General features: G+C 38.8%; 4 protein-coding genes and 1 non-coding gene across 9 annotated transcripts in view; 2 read left to right on the top strand and 3 right to left on the bottom strand.

Annotated features, from left to right (window-relative positions):
- Positions 1–11: 11 nt before the first annotated feature.
- LOC105180552 (transcriptional adapter 1) lies at positions 12–2,299 on the bottom strand. The gene is made up of 6 exons (XM_011136690.3): positions 2,067–2,299; positions 1,870–1,906; positions 1,590–1,799; positions 1,139–1,488; positions 907–1,066; positions 12–164 (listed from the first exon to the last, which is right to left on the bottom strand). The coding sequence occupies exons 1-6, from the start codon at positions 2,135–2,137 to the stop codon at positions 36–38; spliced, it is 957 nt and encodes a 318-aa protein (XP_011134992.1). The 5' UTR covers positions 2,138–2,299; the 3' UTR covers positions 12–35.
- Positions 2,300–9,158: 6,859 nt separating this feature from the next.
- Positions 9,159–12,308, bottom strand: Pgant35A (polypeptide N-acetylgalactosaminyltransferase 35A). 2 transcript variants are annotated; one of them, XM_011148691.3, is made up of 7 exons: positions 12,155–12,308; positions 11,660–12,017; positions 10,899–11,580; positions 10,664–10,781; positions 10,087–10,575; positions 9,851–9,982; positions 9,159–9,649 (listed from the first exon to the last, which is right to left on the bottom strand). In XM_011148691.3, exons 2-7 carry the CDS (start codon positions 12,015–12,017, stop codon positions 9,488–9,490), a joined length of 1,941 nt encoding a protein of 646 aa, XP_011146993.1. In that variant the 5' UTR covers positions 12,155–12,308; the 3' UTR covers positions 9,159–9,487. The 2 variants fall into 2 exon arrangements, with proteins under 2 accessions (XP_011146993.1, XP_011146994.1); XM_011148692.3 differs by having other exon boundaries at positions 11,768–12,017; positions 12,155–12,292.
- Positions 12,309–12,522: 214 nt separating this feature from the next.
- On the top strand, positions 12,523–12,595 carry TRNAR-CCU (transfer RNA arginine (anticodon CCU)). The gene has a single exon. It is a non-coding gene; the product is annotated as a tRNA-Arg (tRNA).
- A 178-nt stretch (positions 12,596–12,773) lies between these two features.
- Positions 12,774–16,361, bottom strand: AsnS (asparagine synthetase). 3 transcript variants are annotated; one of them, XM_011148690.3, is made up of 11 exons: positions 16,105–16,361; positions 15,738–15,895; positions 15,320–15,510; positions 15,123–15,248; positions 14,812–15,048; positions 14,554–14,728; positions 14,257–14,486; positions 14,031–14,158; positions 13,530–13,819; positions 13,169–13,403; positions 12,774–13,095 (listed from the first exon to the last, which is right to left on the bottom strand). In XM_011148690.3, exons 3-11 carry the CDS (start codon positions 15,443–15,445, stop codon positions 12,939–12,941), a joined length of 1,704 nt encoding a protein of 567 aa, XP_011146992.1. In that variant the 5' UTR covers positions 15,446–15,510; positions 15,738–15,895; positions 16,105–16,361; the 3' UTR covers positions 12,774–12,938. The 3 variants fall into 3 exon arrangements, with proteins under 3 accessions (XP_011146992.1, XP_025158179.1, XP_011146991.1); XM_025302394.1 differs by having other exon boundaries at positions 16,232–16,361; XM_011148689.3 differs by having other exon boundaries at positions 15,738–16,361.
- Positions 16,362–16,508: 147 nt separating this feature from the next.
- SNF4Agamma (SNF4/AMP-activated protein kinase gamma subunit) overlaps positions 16,509–20,765 on the top strand; it is a 64,651-nt gene continuing 60,394 nt past the window's right edge. Inside the window, exon 1 of one of the 2 annotated variants that reach the window (XM_011148686.3) lies at positions 16,509–17,040. The gene's annotated coding sequence lies outside the window, so the exon portion shown is untranslated. Of the gene's footprint in view, positions 17,041–17,072; positions 18,092–20,765 lie in introns of those variants that run through there. The other variant, XM_011148687.3, reaches the window with a different exon arrangement.

The raw sequence follows: 20,765 nt of genomic DNA, 5'->3' as shown, positions 1-20,765 counted from the left end.
AATTATTTGTACCGGTAAGACGCACGCGTGGATTTTTATGTTGACGGCTGACATAACATTTTCTTCACCTCCAAATCCTCCCACGATGGATGAGTGGCATACGTGTACAGTCGTTCCATATTGGTAGCATATATAGTGTGGTTACTTACAAGATTTTTATAAATCTGAAAAGAATAAGAGACCAGAATTAACCCCTTCCGTGGCAGAGCAAAATTCATCGTGGCAGAGTAAAATGCACTGAAACCGCCCCACAAAAATGACGAGGCGGATTTTTTCAATAATTTGTATACTTCAGTTTTTTTGATCGCTGAAGCCGAATTTGAGGTCAAAATATAGAAATTCAAAATGGCGGATCGAATATGGCGACTAAAATGTTTAGAAATGCTTAATATTATAAATAAAAGTAATTGGTCATTTCTCAAGTCAGTAAATTAACGATTTTTATATAAAATCGCTCTTAACGCTCTTGCTGCTCGCTGCGAACTGACTCGTTCGCTGCTCGCTCTCTTCGTTATACATCCTCTGTTTTTTGGTGCTACCGAACACTCGGATTCCTTCAGGCGCTGCGGTCAAACGACGCCGATTCCTCCATCGGACGCCGCGGTCTCTCCTCAGTTTCTCCCTCTTACCCTTTCTCACTTTCACACATCCCGTATAAAAAAAAAAATTTTCAATTTTCCAACATTTTAATTTGATTATAGTTTTTTTTATTAACAAATTATAAAAAACTAAGTTGAAATTCGTAATCAGCGACCAAAAAATACTTGATAAAAATTCTACAACAATAGTTATTACACTTAAAATTCAATACAACACGAAAATGAGATCTGGACGCGCCGGTGCGTCCGTGCCACGAAAGGGGTTAAAACACGAAACTAGCAGAGTTACGTTTCTCCTTATTCTCACCTTTAACGTATGTCGCAAATCAGCCGTGCTAACTGGCTTCAACGGCGGAGAAGGTATTTGCGTCGAACATGCGTGTGCAAAAGCAGTGGCTTGTTCCGCTTCTTCAATAGTCGGTTTTAACGCTGGAACGTGGCCGTGAGGTTCCAATACCTCTGTTGGCCTATCTTAAGATGTTAAAATTCATCTATACCTACATTATAAAATATAAAAAACACTAACATTCGCAACTTACCCACAGTGGAGTGGATGTAAGTACATGGAGTTCTTTTTCCATGAACTAGGCACTGGTTCTCCAATGTTATAAATAAAAGAACCATCCCGGGTGGCGTATCCTTTTCTTCGTGTAAAGATTGCAGTCAGTATGTTTTTCAGGAAAATTTGTGTTGCTGCTATAACAATATGTGCTGTATTGTCTTCAGCTCCATCCATATTATTTTCCCAAGCAGCAAGCATTAATCGAGCTAATACAAAAGTTCGGTCTGGCAATACAAGTTCCTGAGCACTGGAGCGATTGGCGCCTATTGGCTCATCTCTGACAGGTGATGAAGTTTGACTTAATACTTCCACATACATATCAGCTGGCTAGCTCAAAGGATATAATATATATTAAAAAATTAAATTAAATAATAATTAAAGATAATTCTATTATATCACTACTACCATATTCTGATATGCTTATATACCTCAAAATTTGATTTGTCAGTCTTGTATTTACGTTTTAATCTCAGTCTTCTCTCCTTCAGATTTTTATCTCTATCTATCTTATAAGTTGGTGCAGCAGCCGCTAATCCACGAACTTTATTAAAGAGACACAACAGGAATTCATTATGTAGACGAACTTGATCCTCTGTCATGATATTACGTGCTTCGTAATCAAATTCTTCCTTTGTGGTCTAAAGCAACGATTTCATGCATGTGAGTGATATATGGAACACTTGATATGATATAATTCAGTTCATGTACCTTCATTTGAAACCACAGCTTCATTTTCTCAAAATACCTGTTGAGAAGATACAATGAGATACAATGAGATGGAAAATTTACACGCTATGTAACAAGTTACGAAATCATTACAATTATATTGACGAAGTTTATAGGTTAGTTTATAACCTTTATGATGTAGCAGTCAAAATATTCTATTTTTTAAATTAAAAACTCACACTTTTGCGTTGTCACCAAGCGACGCTACAAGGCTCTTCCTAGCTAAATTTAATTCCTTTGAAGTTGTCATATCTGCTTTTCGTTTCGTTACGTCAAAAGCACTTTTATTTGCTCTCACTGCTTGTTAGTAAATAATGGCCGAAGTTTCTCTGAACCGCCGTTCAATCTTGGATCTATTCTTTTTCGAAGAACTTTTGAAGCAATGCATACTAGCAGAGAGGAACCAACCACGAGCGGCCAACACGGTGTTTTCGACGACACCGACTTTCCGCACTGGGAAAGGGCGCCATCTGCATCCATTTTGAGAGGGGAACTACGATGCTACATCCACTTTCAGGTTTCGGCGGTAAAACCTGTATGTGGTGGCAGTCCGTGCTACATCCATTTTTAGGTGGTTTATGTCCGTGCTACAATCATAATAGCGTACTCGACAAGCACGGTTTCGCACATTGTTACGCGTTTATAACATGAATTAACATGTTAACATGTGCAAGAAAAAAAAGAATTGACATTGTGTATGATTAATATCATGAAGATCATACGAAGTGTCCGGTAATTAGCTGCCAACCTGAAATGTGAGGGTAGATTGGGTTGAGACAAACATAAAAGTCCCATACCATTTTGCGAGATTCGCAATAATTATCGAGTTATTAATGACAGACATCTGACATAGATGATTCGGAAAGCGTTGCAGCTATTCAGGGCAGCGATCATGAATCTTTTCCCTAGCGTGAACTAATAAAAAGTGAAAGACTTCTGTGAATCAGTGAAAAATGAAAAATTTTACATGAATTTGTGAAAATCGAAACATTTCACACGACAATTGAGTCGTTCAACATGGCAGTAGCGCGTTCTGGATAATTCAATGAATACCAAAGAAATCAAAATGATCAAAATAATAATGTCCGTATAGTCCGAAGGATATTACGTGACACGCAAAATCCGTTTGATATAATATCCAAAGAAAATGTTTCAAAATATGTATCAAAATATGCAATAAAATGTTGGAGGTTCCATTTAAAAAAATAAGGTTGACCTTGAAATGACCTTGAAGGACATGGTCAAGGTCAAAGTCAAGGTCATCATCTTACTCCCCGCTTGAAACCATAAAACTTTGCATTCTAACTGAAGATATTAGGGGGGTCCGATACTTTTCGATGACCCTGTATATAATAAATAAAAAAAATAATAACGCGGATAAATGAACGATTCGTATCAATTTTTCCTTTTCTTATAGAGCGATGATAGAGTAAATCAGTATCGAAAATCGAATACCGATTAATACCATAAATCAGTGTCAGAAAATTGTCCGATGACAATTTGTTCTCATTTAGCAGGTAGTTACCGCTGTAATTTACACAACAAATTAACTCGGTTAAACGAACGATTCGTACCAATTTTTCTTCTCTTATAAAGAAGTGGGAGAATAAATCAGTAGCGAAAATCGAAGGCCAATCAATACCTAATTTATTCATCAAATTATCGCGGATTAATGGACGATTCGTATTAATTTTCTGTTTTCTTATAGAGAAATGAAAGAGTAAATCAGTACCGAAAATCGAATATCGATTAATACCATAAATCAGTGTCAAAAAATTGCACACGTGCAATGACAATTTGTTCTTATTTTTTCAGGTATATACCCCTCTAATCTTATTCAACAAATTAACTCAGATAAACGAACGATTCGTATCAATTTTTCTTTTCTTATAGAGAAATGAAAGAGTAAATCAGTACTGAAATCGAAGACCGATCAATATTTAACTTATTCATTAAATTAACTCGGATAAACAAACGATTCGTATCAATTTCTCTCTTCTTATGGAAAAATGAAAAAGTAAATCAGTACCGAAAATCGAATATCGATCAATACCGTAAATCAGTGATAGAAAATTGTCCAAGTGCAATGACAAGTTGTTTTCATCTTGCAGGTACTTACCCCACTAATTTACTCAACGAGTTAAGTCGGATAAAAGAACGATTCGTATCAATGTTTATTCTCTTATAAAGAAATTAGAGGATTAGTCAGTACCGAAAATTGAAGACCGATCAATATTTAATTTATTCATCAAAATAACGCGGATAAATGAACGATTCGTATGAATTTTTTTTTCTTACAGAAAAATAAAAGAGTAAATCAGTACCGAAAATCGAATATCGATCAATACCATAAATCAGTGTGAGAAAATTGTCCAAGTGCAATGACAATTTGTTCTCATTTTTCAGGTACTTACCCCACTAATCTTATTCAACAAATTAACTTGGATAAACGAGCAATTCGTATCAATTTTTTTTTGTCTTTTAAAAGAATGAAAAAATAAATCAGCACCGAAAACCGAATATCGATCAATACCATAAATCAGTGTGAGAAAATTGTCCAAGTGCAATGACAATTTGTTCTCATTTTTCAGGTACTTACCCCACTAATCTTATTCAACAAATTAACTTGGATAAACGAGCAATTCGTATCAATTTTGTTTGTCTTTTAAAAGAATGAGAAAATAAATCAGTACCGAAAATCGAAGACCGTTCAATATCTAATTTTTTCATCAAATTAACGCGGATAAATGAACAATTTGTATCAACCTTTTTTTCTTTTATAGAGAAATCAAAGACTAAATCAGTATCGAAACCCGGATATTGGTCAATAATATAAATCAGTGTTAGAAAATTGTCTAAGTGCAATGACAAGTTGTTTTCATCTTGCAGGTACTTACCCCACTAATTTACTCAACAAATTAAGTTGGATAAAAGAACGATTTGTATCAATTTTTATTCTCTTATAAAGAAATTAGAGAATCAGTCAGTACCGAAAATTCAAAACCGATCAATATTTAATTTATTCATCAAATTAACGCGGAAATGAGCGATTCGTATTAATTTTTTTTTCTTATAGAGAAGTGAAAGAGTAAATTAGTATCGAAAATCGAATATCCATCAATATCGTAAATCAGTGTCAGAAAATTGTCCAAGTGCAATGACAATTTGTTCTCATTTTTCAGGTATTTATCCCTCTAATTTACTCAACAAATTAACTCGAATAAACGAATGATTCGTATCAATTTTTCTTGTCTCATAAAGAAATGAGAGAATAAATTAGTACCGAAAACCGAAGACTGATCAATACTATAAATCAATGTCAAGAAAATTGTCCAAGTGCAATGACAAGTTGTTTTCATCTCGCAGGTACTTACCCCACTAATTTACTCAACAAATTAAGTCGGATAAAAGAACGATTCGTATCAATGTTTATTCTCTTATAAAGAAATTAGAGAATCAGTCATTACCGAAAATTGAAGACCGATCAATATTTAATTTATTCATCAAATTAACGCGGATAAATGAACGGTTCATATGAATTTTTTTTTCTTATAGAGAAATGAAAGAGTAAATCAGTACCGAAAATCGAATATCGATCAATACCGTAAATCAGTGTCACAAAATTGTCCAAGTACAATGACAATTTGTTCTCATTTTTCAGGTATTTATCCCTCTAATTTACTCAACAAATTAACTCGAATAAACGAATGATTCGTGTCAATTTTTCTTGTCTTATAAAGAAATGAGAGAACAAATCAGTACCGAACATTGAAGACCGATCAATATTTAATTTATTCATCAAATTAACGCGGATAAATGAACGAGTCGTATCAATTTTTTTTCTTATACAGAAATGAAAGAGTAAATCAGTACCGAAAATCGAATATCGATCAATACCACAAATCAGTGTGAGAAAATTGTCCAAGTGCAATAACAATTCGTTTTCATTTTCCAGGTTTGATAAAAAAAAAGTCTTTCCCGAATCGAAATATTAATTCTAGATTGATCCTGCAAATTGCAACCAATTTGAAAAATCAATGCAGAATGTCTAGGTGCGCAATAGTGAACAAGCTTTCCTACCTGAACGTTACATCTGGCTACTCTCGCAGTCTCGTCCATGATGAGTCTTCAACAGCGACGTATTCCGCAGTTATTTAATACTCGTTTATCTCGATAATGTATATGTACTTAATCCTTATATTCTTAATTTAAATGAGCAATTTTTGTTGATGTTGTTTATATATTCGCTTAACAGCGCAAGAATGAGAACAAAGATAAAAACGTAAATAGAACTGCCTTTGTTAGAACTGCGCGTGAGATAAATATATAAGGATTAAATAATCATATAAGAATTAGAGGAAATGGGGAGATGAAAAACACTTTTTATTCTCATCATTCTTAAAGTTCTTTTTTCCTTTGTTCTTCTCTTTTTTTCTTTTCTTTTTTTTAATGAGAATGATGAGAATTGTAGCTCTCAAAAGAGCTGAAGCTGCAAAGGCAAAGACAACGGTTATGTCTAATAATGCTGTTTCACTAATAAAGATTTTAATTCAGATTCGGTACAATAAGAAAGATAAACAAGAATGAGAAACGGACATTCTAGCAGATTCTAAACGAAAACAGCAATCTGAGCATTATTAAACGAATAAAAATCAACACTTGTAAAATTTATATCAGATTCTAAGATCATTATTCATAGTTTTCTAAATTATGTGCAACTTTTTATTGAGAATATAATTAAAAATTTGTATTCATAAACCTTAGCTTGCCTCAGCAACCTTGCTTGAATAGACATTCATATTTTATGAGAAAAGAAAAGTAGAACTCATGTTACATGAAATTAGGTTAACGAATAATCAAATCTCAAGCTATTTTATCATTTTTTGGATGATAAACTATGAATGCTGATCTAATTTCGACTCGGGTATGTTCTTATTTCGAGTAAGGTCCGTTAAAATCAGAAAAACCCTGCGTAATAATAATGACTCGAGGTACCTCGAATACCATACATGATGTATCGCTGTCCACGTCTCTCGGCGCGCTCCGAGTCCTCTCTCCATCCTGACTTCTCGATCCGACGTCCTCCTTCTGGTTACTCCGTCGCAGCAACCCCCGGATACTCCATCGTAGAACTGGCGACGACACTGACTCTAGCTCTAACACTCGCGCAAGTAAGATTCGGACAAAGAAACGCGTATTAACCGACACTCGTACTCTGCGTCGCGGTATGCGCGTCGTTCGTCGGCCCGAGGCGCAATGTCCTTTCCGCAATCACGGAGTCATATATAAGCGTACGAAAACAAACAATCGGGAAGGCACGGTTACCCCCTACCAGTCGCTGACCTTGCCAGTCAGTGTTGATACCTGCGTCGTCCGTTAGCTGAAAATGAAAACAACTCGTGTTTTCAAAGCATGCCCGTGAGAGACTCGCTTCAAACTTCACAATACTTATTTACGTCTGTTTCAAGAATCATATTACGCCGCATTCAAACTGTCTTTATTGACATGACATACACGAGATCTGTGATCGCGTCAGGCTTTCTTTGGACAAGAAAATCCTGAGAGGAACGCTGTTCGAGAATATCGAATAATTTTATGTTTCAGGTGCCTTGCGGATTATCGAATCCGATGTAACAGATCAGGGGAAGTATGAATGCGTCGCAATGAATAACACGCGTGGGCACGGAGTACTCCAAGTCAATCACGTTATACGTGAAACGTACGTATATTTAATATTATATAAAAGTTACCTTTTTAAACAAAAAGGTAAAAAAAAGGCGCCAAGTACAGGCGCAACACGTATTGTGTTATTTTTTGAAGTATCAAACTCAAATTATTTTTCTTATTGTGTGTATATATGTGTACATAAGTTTTTACAAGTAAAACTTATAACTATAATAAAACTCTGCAACACTTTTCTACTGTACAAAAGAAGTGATATATTAGAACAGTAACGCCAATTGAGAAACCTAACATATATATATGATTATTGTATACTTAACTTAATATTTTTAGAAATCTCAAATTCAAATTATTTTCTTTTTTAAGATATATATTATGTACATAACATAAGTTTTTATAATATATGTACATAAACTTTTAAAAGTAAAAATTATATCGTGTTATAAAAATTTAACACGGTTGTTAATAGTGTCCAATATTTAAAAAGAATATCTTTTTAAAGGTTATGTTATTCAAAATATTTAAGAAAACCTAGCTATAGAAATGTTATTCAAAATATTCAAGAAAACCTAGCTACAAAAAATGTATATAGCATAAATTTTTACAAGTAAAATTTATCATTATTTATTAGAACACTGAGTTATATGGTTATTAATATAAATATAATATGTGCTTTTATTTTTCCTGCTCCCCCCCCGCTCTTTTTAGACTTTCGGGCATAAGGCCTGTTCGTTTTGTCTGTACTGCTGAATTAGTGCATTAAGTTAAAATGAAACAAACGTAGATTTTCTCACTTCAACTTGTTGCACCAGTTCAGCAGTGCAGACAAAACGAACAGGCCTATTGTCTGGCATAGAGATAGCAATTATGGTTGCAGCACGGACATAAACCGCTTGAAAGGGGATGTAACACGGACTTCCACCACATGCAGATTTTACCACCAAGACCTAAAAGTGGATGTAGCCACGTAGTTCTCCTCTCAAAATGGATGCAGACGGCGCCCATTTCCAGTGCGAAAAATCGGTGTCGCCGAAAACGCCGTGTTGGCCGCTCTCAGCTTCCTCTCTGGGGCCGCTTTTAACTTAGCTACCGACGAAGTAATATAAAGACTGATAGCCCTGGGTAAATTTTCGTATCACCTAAAGGGGTCCGGAGGTAATTGAAGAGCAATGATAATACCGATTGCTTTAGCTACGTTTATGATGTATTAAATGTAAACAATTTTTTCAGGCACTTTCGGTGGTCGTAGAAAGTCGCGTAGAAAGGTGTCATTTTCTTTGTCTCGACGAGTACTACCGAATGCAATTTTAAAAGTTCACAAAACCATCATACACAATGTAAATATAAGGATACAAATATGTTGCACGTCAAAAGAAACAATATTGTAATATTTGTAATAAATATATTTTACAAAAACAATTTCAACGTCAAATTATATCGATACAAACAATTTATAAATAATGATTCTACTAGACATTGCTGAGCATACTTTGTTCTTTTATCACGTTTTACAACAATATATAATATACGTAGATTATTATTGTTTCAAATTATCAGATATATATATATATATAAATATAAAACTTATATCTGTATAAGTTTATAATAGCGTAGAGAAGTGACAAAAATACAAAATGGGAGGTCCTCTACAGTGCATATATACACTAGATTGAAGAGATTCAACATTTCTTTCTTATACAATTACAATACTTTCAACTGTTTTAAAGCCTTGCTGAAAAGTCATGGGAGCCTTTCACTTATTTTCTATTAAAATTATTTCAAGACTCGACGTGTGAAATTTTCTACTTCCGATTATAAATATTTGTCGAGTATATACAGTTTATTATAGAGCCTACCATTTCCTCCCAAGCCAGTCTTCGTAATTCTTTTTTCTATTTTTACGGCCTTTCTTCCGACGTCATCTAATCTCTTTAGAGGGAACCTTCGATCGGATGAGATCCCAAGTTATCAATGAAGCGTTCGATTTTGTGCAAAGGTCCATGACGATTTGAGCATTTCTTATGTCACGCATTGCCCCTAAACAAGTCCCAGCCGCCATATTGTATATAGGTGTACCACTCTGTTAAAAAAGAAAGATTAATTTGAAATTATTAGTACAACTATTCATCTCATATAGTTATTCCAATAGACAATAATTGATTCGTGTCAAGAAACTTTTTGAGACAACATTTCGTCCTGTGAAAAGAAAATAATACTCAACCCGAATTCAAAAGCTGAAATATGAAGAGTCTAATTTAAATACATCAATGGAAAGTCTTACGATGCGCTTATGACGCCAGTCTTGACTTCCACCCATTTCATGACACTTTCCAAGTTTTGGAGTCTTCTCTGCTCCCTCCAGGCAGAGCATTTGTCCAAGTACCAGTTCATTCTTATCAGTCTCATACCACATCTGTGGAATATAGTTTATTATTCACAAGAGGATCAGTATATAAAAATGTTCTTCCTTTGATAAAAATCATCACTTTTATCATAATAATTGGCAAAAATATCCACCTGTGATTTAATTCTTAAGCACGGCATCAGAATAAGTCTGGAGCCTTTAGTCTTGATGTCCTTTTCACTCTGTATGCAAAGTGCAGAATTTGAAAGTCTAATTTGGTACTGATCGGTATAATTTCTCTTCCTTGAGTGCCACGGCTGCACCGGCCTTTGGTCAAGTTTCGACCACTTATCCTTCAGTCGTCTTTCCGTATCATCCGGCAATGTCAGTTCAGGATAAACCACCTTTAAGTACCAACCGAAAGTCTTGCATTTCAACCTCTGCCGCAACGCCTGCCGTTCCGAGATATCGCCGAAATCGATTTTCCTAACGTTTCTCAGAAAATAATCCTTATACTCGTCCAACCACACATGGGCGACGCGCAAGGAATTCTTCAACATGGTATCCTGTGGGTCGTCCGAGCCGTACGGTCGTCGTCTCCTGAAGACATGGCCCACCCGTGAACAAGGAATGAGCTCGATATTACCGCCGCACATCCATATCTGAAAAAAAAAGAAAAAAAAAGAAAGAAACACACTGTATCCTGATGAGACATGTCTCGAAAGGAGAACGAAAATAGTTGACTCTTACTCGGAACGATATCTCAAGATTCTCCCCACCCCAAACATCCATACCGGTATCATATTCTCCAATCTTTGTAAAGTATTCTCTATCGATAGCGAACAACCCTCCGGCCATTGTCGGCGACCTGTTTGTAAAAAGTAATTATAACAATCACGAAAATCTACTCGCATGCCCGAATATATTTATGATTTTTATATACTTATGTATTGATATATCAAAATTTATAGAAATATCATCTCACTTGATAGGCTTTACAAAATCATCTTCTTGTTTCAGTGTCCCAATTGGCAAATTGTCCCATTTAAAATGAAGACCCCAGTTAAAGCCACCTCTCACCAGTGGGCTGCCTGTATATTGAAACGTGTCCGCGTTTATAATATCGATTACCGGCATAGCTACGATAGTTTTCGAGTGAGCGATTCTTGAGAGAAGTGGCTCTATCCATACTTCATTGACCTCTATATGACTGTCCAAGAAAATCAAAACATCGCCAGTTGCTTTCCTCGCACCAAACACTCGTGCTCTGATTAAACCTTCTCTCTTGTCAGTCTTGAAAAATTGCACTTTAGCGTCAAAGTTGTTTGTAATGTATACTTTTATCTTCTCGTGCAATATATTGCTATCGCTGTAATCATTCACTAAGATAATTTCATGTAGTAGTGACGTTGGCGTCTTGTCAATTATGGAATGCAACGATCGCAGTAATGTCATGTAGTGCTCGTTGTAAAAACATATGATTATACTGGCATTTGGCAAATTGGTGGGATATTTTCGTGCTCGGCACAATTTGTGTCTCGTGTCTGGTAGAGTTCTTAGCACACCAAGATTGTCTGATATCAGAACATTAAATGAATAATTTTTGTATCCCTCATCTCTCTTTCGCTGATCATCTAGATTCTTTACCATTCCCAATTCATCCAAACCTGTTGAAATATTTGATCAGTTATATACTTTATTTTGATTGTTTAATGAGTTTAGGACAAGACATCAACACTGTAACACCTTGGTCCAATGTAACCGCAGGTTTTACTGGAACAGGTTGCAGTTGCTGCGGGAGCAAGTCGTTGTTCTGGTAATCTTTATTGCCCTTTAAATTGTAGATTTTCTTACCAATCATTGTTTGCTTCTCACTGCGGGCGACGACAACATTATCACGTAACATGATATTCTTCTCACTCTTGTCCCTATGCTTGAATAATGATTCCTTGAGCGCTTGACTAGATACGCCAGGTACTAACATTGTGGGACTGGCAGTGATGGTATTTTGTGACAATCTCGAATAAAGATATAGACTGAATGCCCATGTTAAAGAGGCTATTATTATTCCGGATAAAAATGACACGTATCTTGTTGATATCATCTGTTAGGAGGAGGAAAATGAAGGGAGAAAAAATCAGTCATTTTCATTAGTTATTCCTATGAAGATGTTAAGCAATTTTTATATTTGCACTTAATGCAATATGTAAAAATAAATGTATGTTTCTAGCAAGTACTTACTGTAAATTATAAATCAATTACATGCACGATTATCCAAATGTTCAAACACTTTCCTTGAAATGCATCCTGCAGGAAGTAGTGATTTTTTTAATTGACAACCCAGTGCAAGTAGGCTGCCATCTTTCTCTAAAGCGAGGAACATAAAATGTGTTCGTGTTTAGCTGCACTCTCTACACTTTATTTTTATTTTATATTCGCTCTCATATTTAGGTACTTATCCATTCCATTTGGAATTGAAGAAAATATCACTAAGAGAAACTGATTCTATAATCCAGCTTGGCATACTTAAAAGTCATAAAATTATCTAATATCAAACAACTGTAGTGTAAGTAGCATATAATTCAGCATATGAGCGATCTTCACTAACAGCCCCTGTGGCCTAATGGATAAGGCATCGGTCTCCTAAACCGGGGATTGTGGGTTCGAGTCCCACCAGGGGTACATTAATTACTTTTTGCAATTCTAATTGCTTTCTTTCTTAATTAATTTTACACTAAATGAAACTCTTAACATCGTCTTTCAATGTTTTACATCCTAACGGCAGATCCGGTAGAAGATATTGTCGTTATCGTCATAAGCGCGAAACAAAAATAGCTTAATCACTGATAGTTTTGATAAAAAGAAATTATAAATACCTTGGGAAATCAATCATTTATCTTATATTACAAGGATGCACAAACATGAAGCGAATATTCCTCAACATCCAACGTACATGTAAGGCAGTTTTATTTATATCTTAATGAAGTAGATCTAATATGAAGTAAATCTTGCAGTGATGTATTTACTAAGCCACTTTCACTTCGATTTTCTTATCGGAGTCTGCGGCATAATGAGCAATAAATCTTGCGGATGGATCAGTGACACCCTTCACCCAACGTGGCATCCAGAAGTAAGGCGTGAAACTTTCCGCCTGTCCTCCATAATGTGACTCAAAGACATCTCTAGACAATTAAAACGGAAATTATACGTATCGGCCACTTCAATTACTTTTGTTGAATAAAGCATTCATATTACCTATAATAGAGCGCTTCTTTTGTCTTTGGTGTGCAGTGAGGATATTTAACACAGGCTTCTTCCAAATCTTTATCCTGAACACGATCCTCTATAATCTCCTGAATTATTTGAAACAGAGACTTTTTAATAGAAGCAACGCCATCGCTGAAAGCTTCTTTGTGTCTCCAGAGTATATTGGCAGGTAGTAAATCAGTTCCATCAAATGCAGATCTTAACAAGTGTTTTTCGACTCCGTCTGTACACACATAAAAATGATTCTTGTTTGTATCACATTAATGTTTTTCATTATGCGAGCAGTAAAATCTAATCTGTGACATCTATCGTGTTTGTAACACATTGCTATTAATTGCTATTTCTTCACCTTGAGGCTGTCTACTACCAGCGTCCAATGATAAATAATAGTTGGTGAACTGAAGATCCAAGAACGGAACTCTAAGCTCTAAACTGAAGGCACTGGTCGTTCTGTCTGCTCTCAAACCATCATACAGATAAATATCTTTTAGTAATCTAAGAGATTCATTGTGTGCGTCTGCTGCGTTAGGCGCGTCTCTGAAGTAAATGTAGCCTTGCGCTACTTCATCCGCACCTTCCCCACTGAAGATCACAGTTGTCTCGGTATTTTGTTTTATATATCTCGAGAGGATGTACATTCTGAAGAGTAAAGAATGTAGTACTGTGTACTATTGACAGTATAATAAATAATAATAAATTGACAATAAAATAAAATCAAACCAAATAAAAAATAAAATGAAATCGGGATCTTTTCTTAATTAAAATAAGTTACTTTACTCTCTTAAATTTGTAATATTGAATAATTTGAAAATTATTAATTAGATGTTCATTAAATGAATATTTGTATTACCCAATCGAGGCTCGAATAGTGGTGATATCATATGTTTCTAGGGAGTAAATAACTTTGTCTAAAACATCCATTACATCCTGCTGTGTAAAAATAATTTCGTGATGTTCGGTTCCGATGTATTCCGCAACCTGTCGCATAAGAAATTCAAGTTTACAGCCCCAGCTGCATCATTATTGATAAAGAGAGATAAAGCAAATACGTGTATAAATATAAATGTACGACTAACCTGTCTGGCAGCAATGATATCCGGACCGTCTCCCATACCTATTGCAAAGCTTTGTATTTTGTACGGTAGATTATGTTCTTTTGCTAGCTTCGTTAATAAAGCTGCAACCAAACTGGAATCTAGTCCACCCGACAGTAGACACCCAATTCGTCTATCGCTCATTAGTCGTTTCTCCACAGCTGCCGAAAGTAACTTTTGGATATTGCCGTGGATGTCTTTTGGGCTCAAAGCTGTAAAATATAAATTGTTATATCGATGTACCTTCGGCTTATAACTATTGTAATTTCATGCGCTTACCACTCCAAGGAATATATGCTTGAAAAGAAGGTTTGTCGCTAGGTTTATGATAATTGACGCTTTTCAGAAACTTTGTACGACCATCATTTAAAATCGAGTATTCTTCATAATGACCTGGAGGAAATGGTTCTAGAATTGATTTGCCTTTTATACGTTTTGATATAGCCATCAGACCCTAAAATTTGTCACAGTAGCAAATAAAAGTTTGCTAAAATTTTATATTTATAACTGTAAGAGACTGATGAAAGTCCTCAATACCTTGCTTTCTGAACAAATGACCAATTGACCATCATCTGAACGTAATCTAAATAATGGCCTTACACCATATGGATCTCTGCCAATCAGAATTTTTCTTTTCTCAATATCCATTAAGCAAAATGCAAATACACCATCTAAGGATCGAGCAACATAGTCAGCACCTCCATGAGCATATAAATGCATGATGACTTCTACATCGCACTTGGTAGTGTATTCAAAGCCATATTGTTTTCCTATCTGCAATATCAAATGTGATATTTTTTTTAATATATGATACATGTATATTAAACATTAAATAGTAAATATGTTACTTTTTCCCAGTTATATATCTCTCCATTGCACAGAAGAAACAAATGTGGATATTTGCAGATTCTCATTGGTTGCATTCCATACAAACCATCAACAATTGTCAGTCTATGAAATCCCAGATACCCATTCTGCAAAATAAAAATTAATATATATATATATATAATACAAATATTTCCAATCTAAATATATATATATATACCTTGACTCTGATATCAAATTCTATCTTGAAAGCTTCTGGACCACGATGGGATATCTTGTCGAAATTCCCATAAATGCAAGTCAGTGGTTCTGTGTCCAAGCCAAACAGTGCCCAGATTCCACACATTTTGTCAGTATATTATTGACTTTTTAAACTTTTAAATATAATGTATTATATTATATTTGAAAAAGCTGCAAAAAGCATTTCATATATTTTTGTGGAAGTAAAAACTGAAGAAATACAATAATGTTACGCAATAGCTTCAATATTCAATGACATAATAAAATAAAAATATATAATATTCCTTATAAAAATGTACATTATTCATTTAATGTTTCCATATTAATAAAACGGCTATATGTACACACAGAATAAGAAAAAAATGCATGTACACGATCATATGAAGTTCAATACTCACATATAAACATATGGCACATGCGATCATCCATAAGCAGTGCAGCACCGCGACTGATGTAATAACGGTGAAGTATTAGAACTATATTGTGGCCGCAAGGAACATGATCCAGCGACATATCGTATTTGTAAACGTGTCAGCAGCACTGCCTGTCACTTTCACTGAAACAGACATATATTCGACACTCGAGAGCGAGTAGGAGAGAAAGCACGTGAGGTGTAGCTGATTAATCGAGGCGAATTAACCTCTTATCTGAGAGCGATAAACCGGTAATCCGCTCTATCATGTCCCGAGAAAAAAAAGAAATTTCAGAAACATCGTTGAACTTTGGATGTCGGTTGAAACAAATATCAGCATCTCTTTATCATACTTTCCTCTCGTCTCTTAATCTTCCCAACCGTTTGCCATTATTGTTCAAACCGGGTTACAGGTTAAGTTCGTTCTTCGTTTTGTTTTCACTTATTCGACACCTTGCAGTTTTGCCGTTAAACATCTACCTGTCGTTCTCGAAAACGTTCGGACAGCATCGAGTATCGGGAAATAACGTCGTTTCTTAGAAAATCAAATACAATTGTAAAATATCGACGGTGAACGTGAACACCAATCAGCAACGACCGAGCCGAGCCGCGCGCGACATTATCGACGGCGCAAAGACGCGCGCGCGACCGCCTCGCGTCGCCGGTAAGAACCGTCTCGCGGTCGAGCGGCCAGCTTGGTGGCGCCGTCGGGCGAACGCGGCGGACATCGCGTGCTGCTGTTGCGCACGACGGCAGCGATACAGAGTGACGACGGAGGTCGGCTCGTCGACTCGTCGGCGCCTCTCCTTTCCGGTTTGGTCCCTTTTTCCTGCTCGATTCCCCGGATAGCCCGCGCGCGCGCGCGGTTCTCCAGCGGGGTGGCATTTCGCGCGTGCTCCGGCTCGGCCGCTGCTGCCTTCCCTCACCGGATGCAGCGTGCTGACCGCGTTTCGGGTGTGTCAACATAATCGCATCGTCGCGGCACGGACACGTACTCTCGCCGGTGATAGCTGCCGACTCGAAGGAGAAGCAGCACGGGGGAGCACCGCCGCTGCCGTCGCCGCCGTCGCTGCTGCCGCTGTCGCTGCCACGGGCCACGGCCAGCTCGGCACGGGCTTCACGACGGTCAGCTGGTCGCCCGTCGCTGGTACGCTCTCGACTTAGATGCTGGCCGCGAAAGCGCGCGGGACGACGACAGTACGGACAGTCGGCGCTCGCCGGTGCTGCAAGGAGGATGTGTGCCGGCGGCGTCATGGCCTATAATAGCGCGTCACCATAGCTTCCGAAAGGTAGGAAGTTTATATATCCGTCTCCGTGAGTGAGTGGCTGAGAGTGAATGGTCGGCTCCGAGAGAGCCGAGTTCCCGTTTCTCTTGTCGCGCGGTGTCGGCCTCCTCGCCGCGCGAACGCCTCGTCATCGGCTGGAGGAGGTGAAGGAGGTGGAGGAGGAAGAGGACGGAGACACGCGACATGCTCGTTCCGCAAAAGGGTTAGAGGCTATGGTGTTTTTCGAGTGCCGCGCCGCGTAACAGTAATGCTCGAGTGAGAGAACGTGGCCTGCGAGATTTACATACGTCGCTGTTCCTCGCGGACGTTTCTCGTCGCCGCGCTTCATCTCCGCCGCGGGAGGTCAAGTTCGCGCGAATTCGCCGCCGAAGGACCCGGCGGCCGGTCGATATCGCCAGCGACGGGCAAACCGCCGGAAAAGACGACGGTCGCGCGGAGTCGCGCGACAGAGGGAAAGAGAGTGAGAGAGGGAGGAGAGGAGAGAGAGGCAGCCGGGAAAGCCACGCGGGAGAGACGCACACTGCTGCGGCTCGGAGTCGACGGCGCGTGCTGCCGAAATCGCGCAGCGTCTCTTCGTCGTTTCGTGCTCATCGCAAGCCGCGCGACCTAACCTCCTCCGCGTGCGCCGCGCTACGTGTGCGAATCGAGCGCGAGTGCGAGAGAATCGATCGATCGGCGGCGCGACGGGCCAGCCCGAAGCGACCGGTATATCATTCTTGCAGTGATTCGTGCTGAGATAACGCGCCGCGGCGAACTTCCTGTCGTGCCGTTTTCTTGTATTATCAAACTGCCGGGAGTCCTGCCACCGCGCCGGTTGTCTAGAAGAAGAGAGAGAGAGAAAGAGAGAGAGGGAGAGAGAGAGAGAGAGAGAGCGCGAGGGAGGAAGGGAGGGAGGGAGAGTTACGCGCCTTCGCGACACACGAGATAAGAGAGACGAGCGAGATCGATTTATGAATTGACGACGACGACGACGCTGCCGCCGCCGCCGCCGCCGCCGCCGCCGCTGTCGTGGAGGATTCGTGGGTAGGATTCGCGATCACGCTCCGGAATTAAGGTAAGTCTGCACCCCTCTAACAATCCTCGCAGGGGTGTACGTGTGTGCGTTTGCGTATACGTGCGCGCTTATAAATACGGAGCGTCACGCTCGCTTTCGTACGTTGACTCGTTCCTTTCTACCGGCTGCGTCTCGTCCTTTCTGCTCTATTTTTTCCGCCGCCGTTGACGTTACGTTATTTTGCGGCGGCGGCGGCGACATCGGTTGCTGGTGTGTTGATTCGCGTTGGGTTATCGATTACTTCGCTTAATTATCGTAACACGTGGCCGCCTCGCGGCTCGCGTGGCCTGCCAACACGCAGGGAAATGATGACGCTTTCCTCACCTAACCTAACCTAACTTGAGCCAGCGTCTTTATTAGCGAGTCGTCGGAGCGAGTGTTCGATCGTTGGTTTTACGGATGTGTTGTTTTCGTGTTATTTCGATCTCCTTCGTCCCACCATCATCGTCCGCCACGCTCGAGCGTTCGATTCCGCCCTCGACGTGAGTACACCTTCATTCGATAACGCGTTAAGGGCTGCTCCATTTCACAAATATTTACGACATATTGTACCGCTTACGTAGCTTTGAAATGTTTCTTTCTTTTCACTCGGGGCTACGTCATCTTGCCTTCGCCTCGAGTAGAGTCGCATTCTCTTGATAAGAATCATGTACGACGCACGGTCTCTATTTGAAAACAAATAGATACGGTGGATTGAAAATCGTGGAAAGAATCGATTTTTTTCGAGATGAATATTCGAATGGTTCGAATTGTTACTACTCTGTACTCCAATAACTTTGTGTGGAATTTTTGTGTGGAATTTTAACCCTTGTGTTCTCCTCGGGTCTGTACGACCCGAAAAGAAATTTAACTGGACATTAATTTTTTTTCATCTAATTATTAGTATTCTATACTTTATAACCTTGTTTTCGTATATACTCCATTTATAACCTGACCTAACCTTTGTTTTCGTATATACTCCACCTAAGCAAAGTCCATGAAAAAAAGAGTACTGACAATTAGATATAAAATATATAATATGCATGTGGAGTTAACTTTTAAAAGTTACCATCATCCCAAGCTAACTTTTCTTGTTAGTGCATTTATTATAGCAAAGTGTACACGAGAATTGATCTACTTTATCACAATATATCGTTACTGTTAGTATACAAATAGATACCTATAAAATTTGTATCGTCAGTATAGTTACTTTTTTGTAGTGAGATCAAAAATTCGCATGGGGTGAACTTTCATTCACGGTAGCCTTTAAGGAGTTAAATTTCTTTTCGGGTCATGTAGATCCGAGGAGATCATAAAGATTAGTCAACCACACTGTGAATTATTCTTCAACTTCCGCTTCAACAAGCGGAATAATTGACTGTGTTGTTCGATCAATTCCGCTTCCTGCTTGATACGTTCACGTGTGCGTTATGGGCCTGAGATTTTAGCCTTTGAAAGCCTGAAGAGTATTCGCTATACTTGTTTGCTTGAGTGGAGCAATCTTCTCCGGTGAAACATGAACGACACAAAAATTCCGATCAAAGTTGTCGGAATTAAATCAGTCTAAATCATCAAGATTTGTACGTGAACAGAACTCTTAACCACCGTGGTGGTTTATCCTCCAACTGTAAGCGGGATAATCGACTGTGTTGCTCGGTGAATTTCGCAACTTTAGCTTTTGAGAACCTGAAGAGTACTTGCTGCTTATATATGCAGGAAAATGCTTGCTTGAACGGAACAATCCTCTCCGATGAAATGTGAGCGATACAGAAAAGAATTTCGATTGAAGTTATGGAATCTCGTCTCTATATCATCAAGATTCCTCGTGAACTTGAACAGAACTTTATCGTGCTTTCAGCTGGAATTTCTGAATCGTCCATATTTCAGCAGACAATTGGGGTTCATCCAACCAAACATTTTTCCCCGCTGCAGCCCCGCCGAAGTAACGCAACTGAACAAACGCAGCCAAACAATCACGCGAGATAACAATTCGACGGGCATTCTCGGCTGCGCGCAAGCAGCCCTTTAAACACACCTCTCCCGATAACACACCTCTCTCGATAACGCAAATATAAACAGCGTTAACCTTCGGCCGCGGACATTGTCGTGACTTTCGTGACTTTCGAAGCGCCGCGCTGGGTCAGTTTCCACGCGAAGAGGCTCGCGAGAGAGTGAGAGTCACCGTCGAGACTTACCGTCGTATTTTATCGCGCGCAGCTGATAATAAAAGAGTGCACTCTCACGAGCGATTACGATAAAAAAGAAAAAAAAGAACAAGTCGCGGACGCATCCGGTGGGGAGCGATCGTATCTCGAGATCGCCGCCGACCGTCGCGATCGGTCTAATTTATTGGAAACACATGGCGCGAAACCGTCGCGATCGCCGACGGAGCGTAATCGCCGTCGTGATTACATTCGAGATTCGAGACGACGGCGCGGCGCGACGATGTGGCGGTAATAACGCGAAGTCGCGATAACGCCGTCTGCGTACACGCGAACGATATCGCGGTCGACGCGCGCGTTTTATTATCCGCCGTGAAACCGCGAACGTTTCCTCGCGCGTCGCGCAGCCTGCGAAGTCTGCGGAAGTCGTTCAATGAGGGCATGGGGGGAGGGTGACAGTAAAAAGACTCTGATCCTCATAAAAGTTTGTGCGGAAATTAGGCCTACTTCGAAGTCAGTTTTGGAAACTTTTT

Source organism: Harpegnathos saltator, unplaced genomic scaffold (assembly GCF_003227715.2).
Source record: "Harpegnathos saltator strain DR-91 unplaced genomic scaffold, Hsal_v8.6 scaffold49, whole genome shotgun sequence".
In the NCBI taxonomy this organism is placed as follows: domain Eukaryota; kingdom Metazoa; phylum Arthropoda; class Insecta; order Hymenoptera; family Formicidae; genus Harpegnathos; species Harpegnathos saltator.
This window is presented reverse-complemented; position numbering and strand designations above follow the sequence as displayed.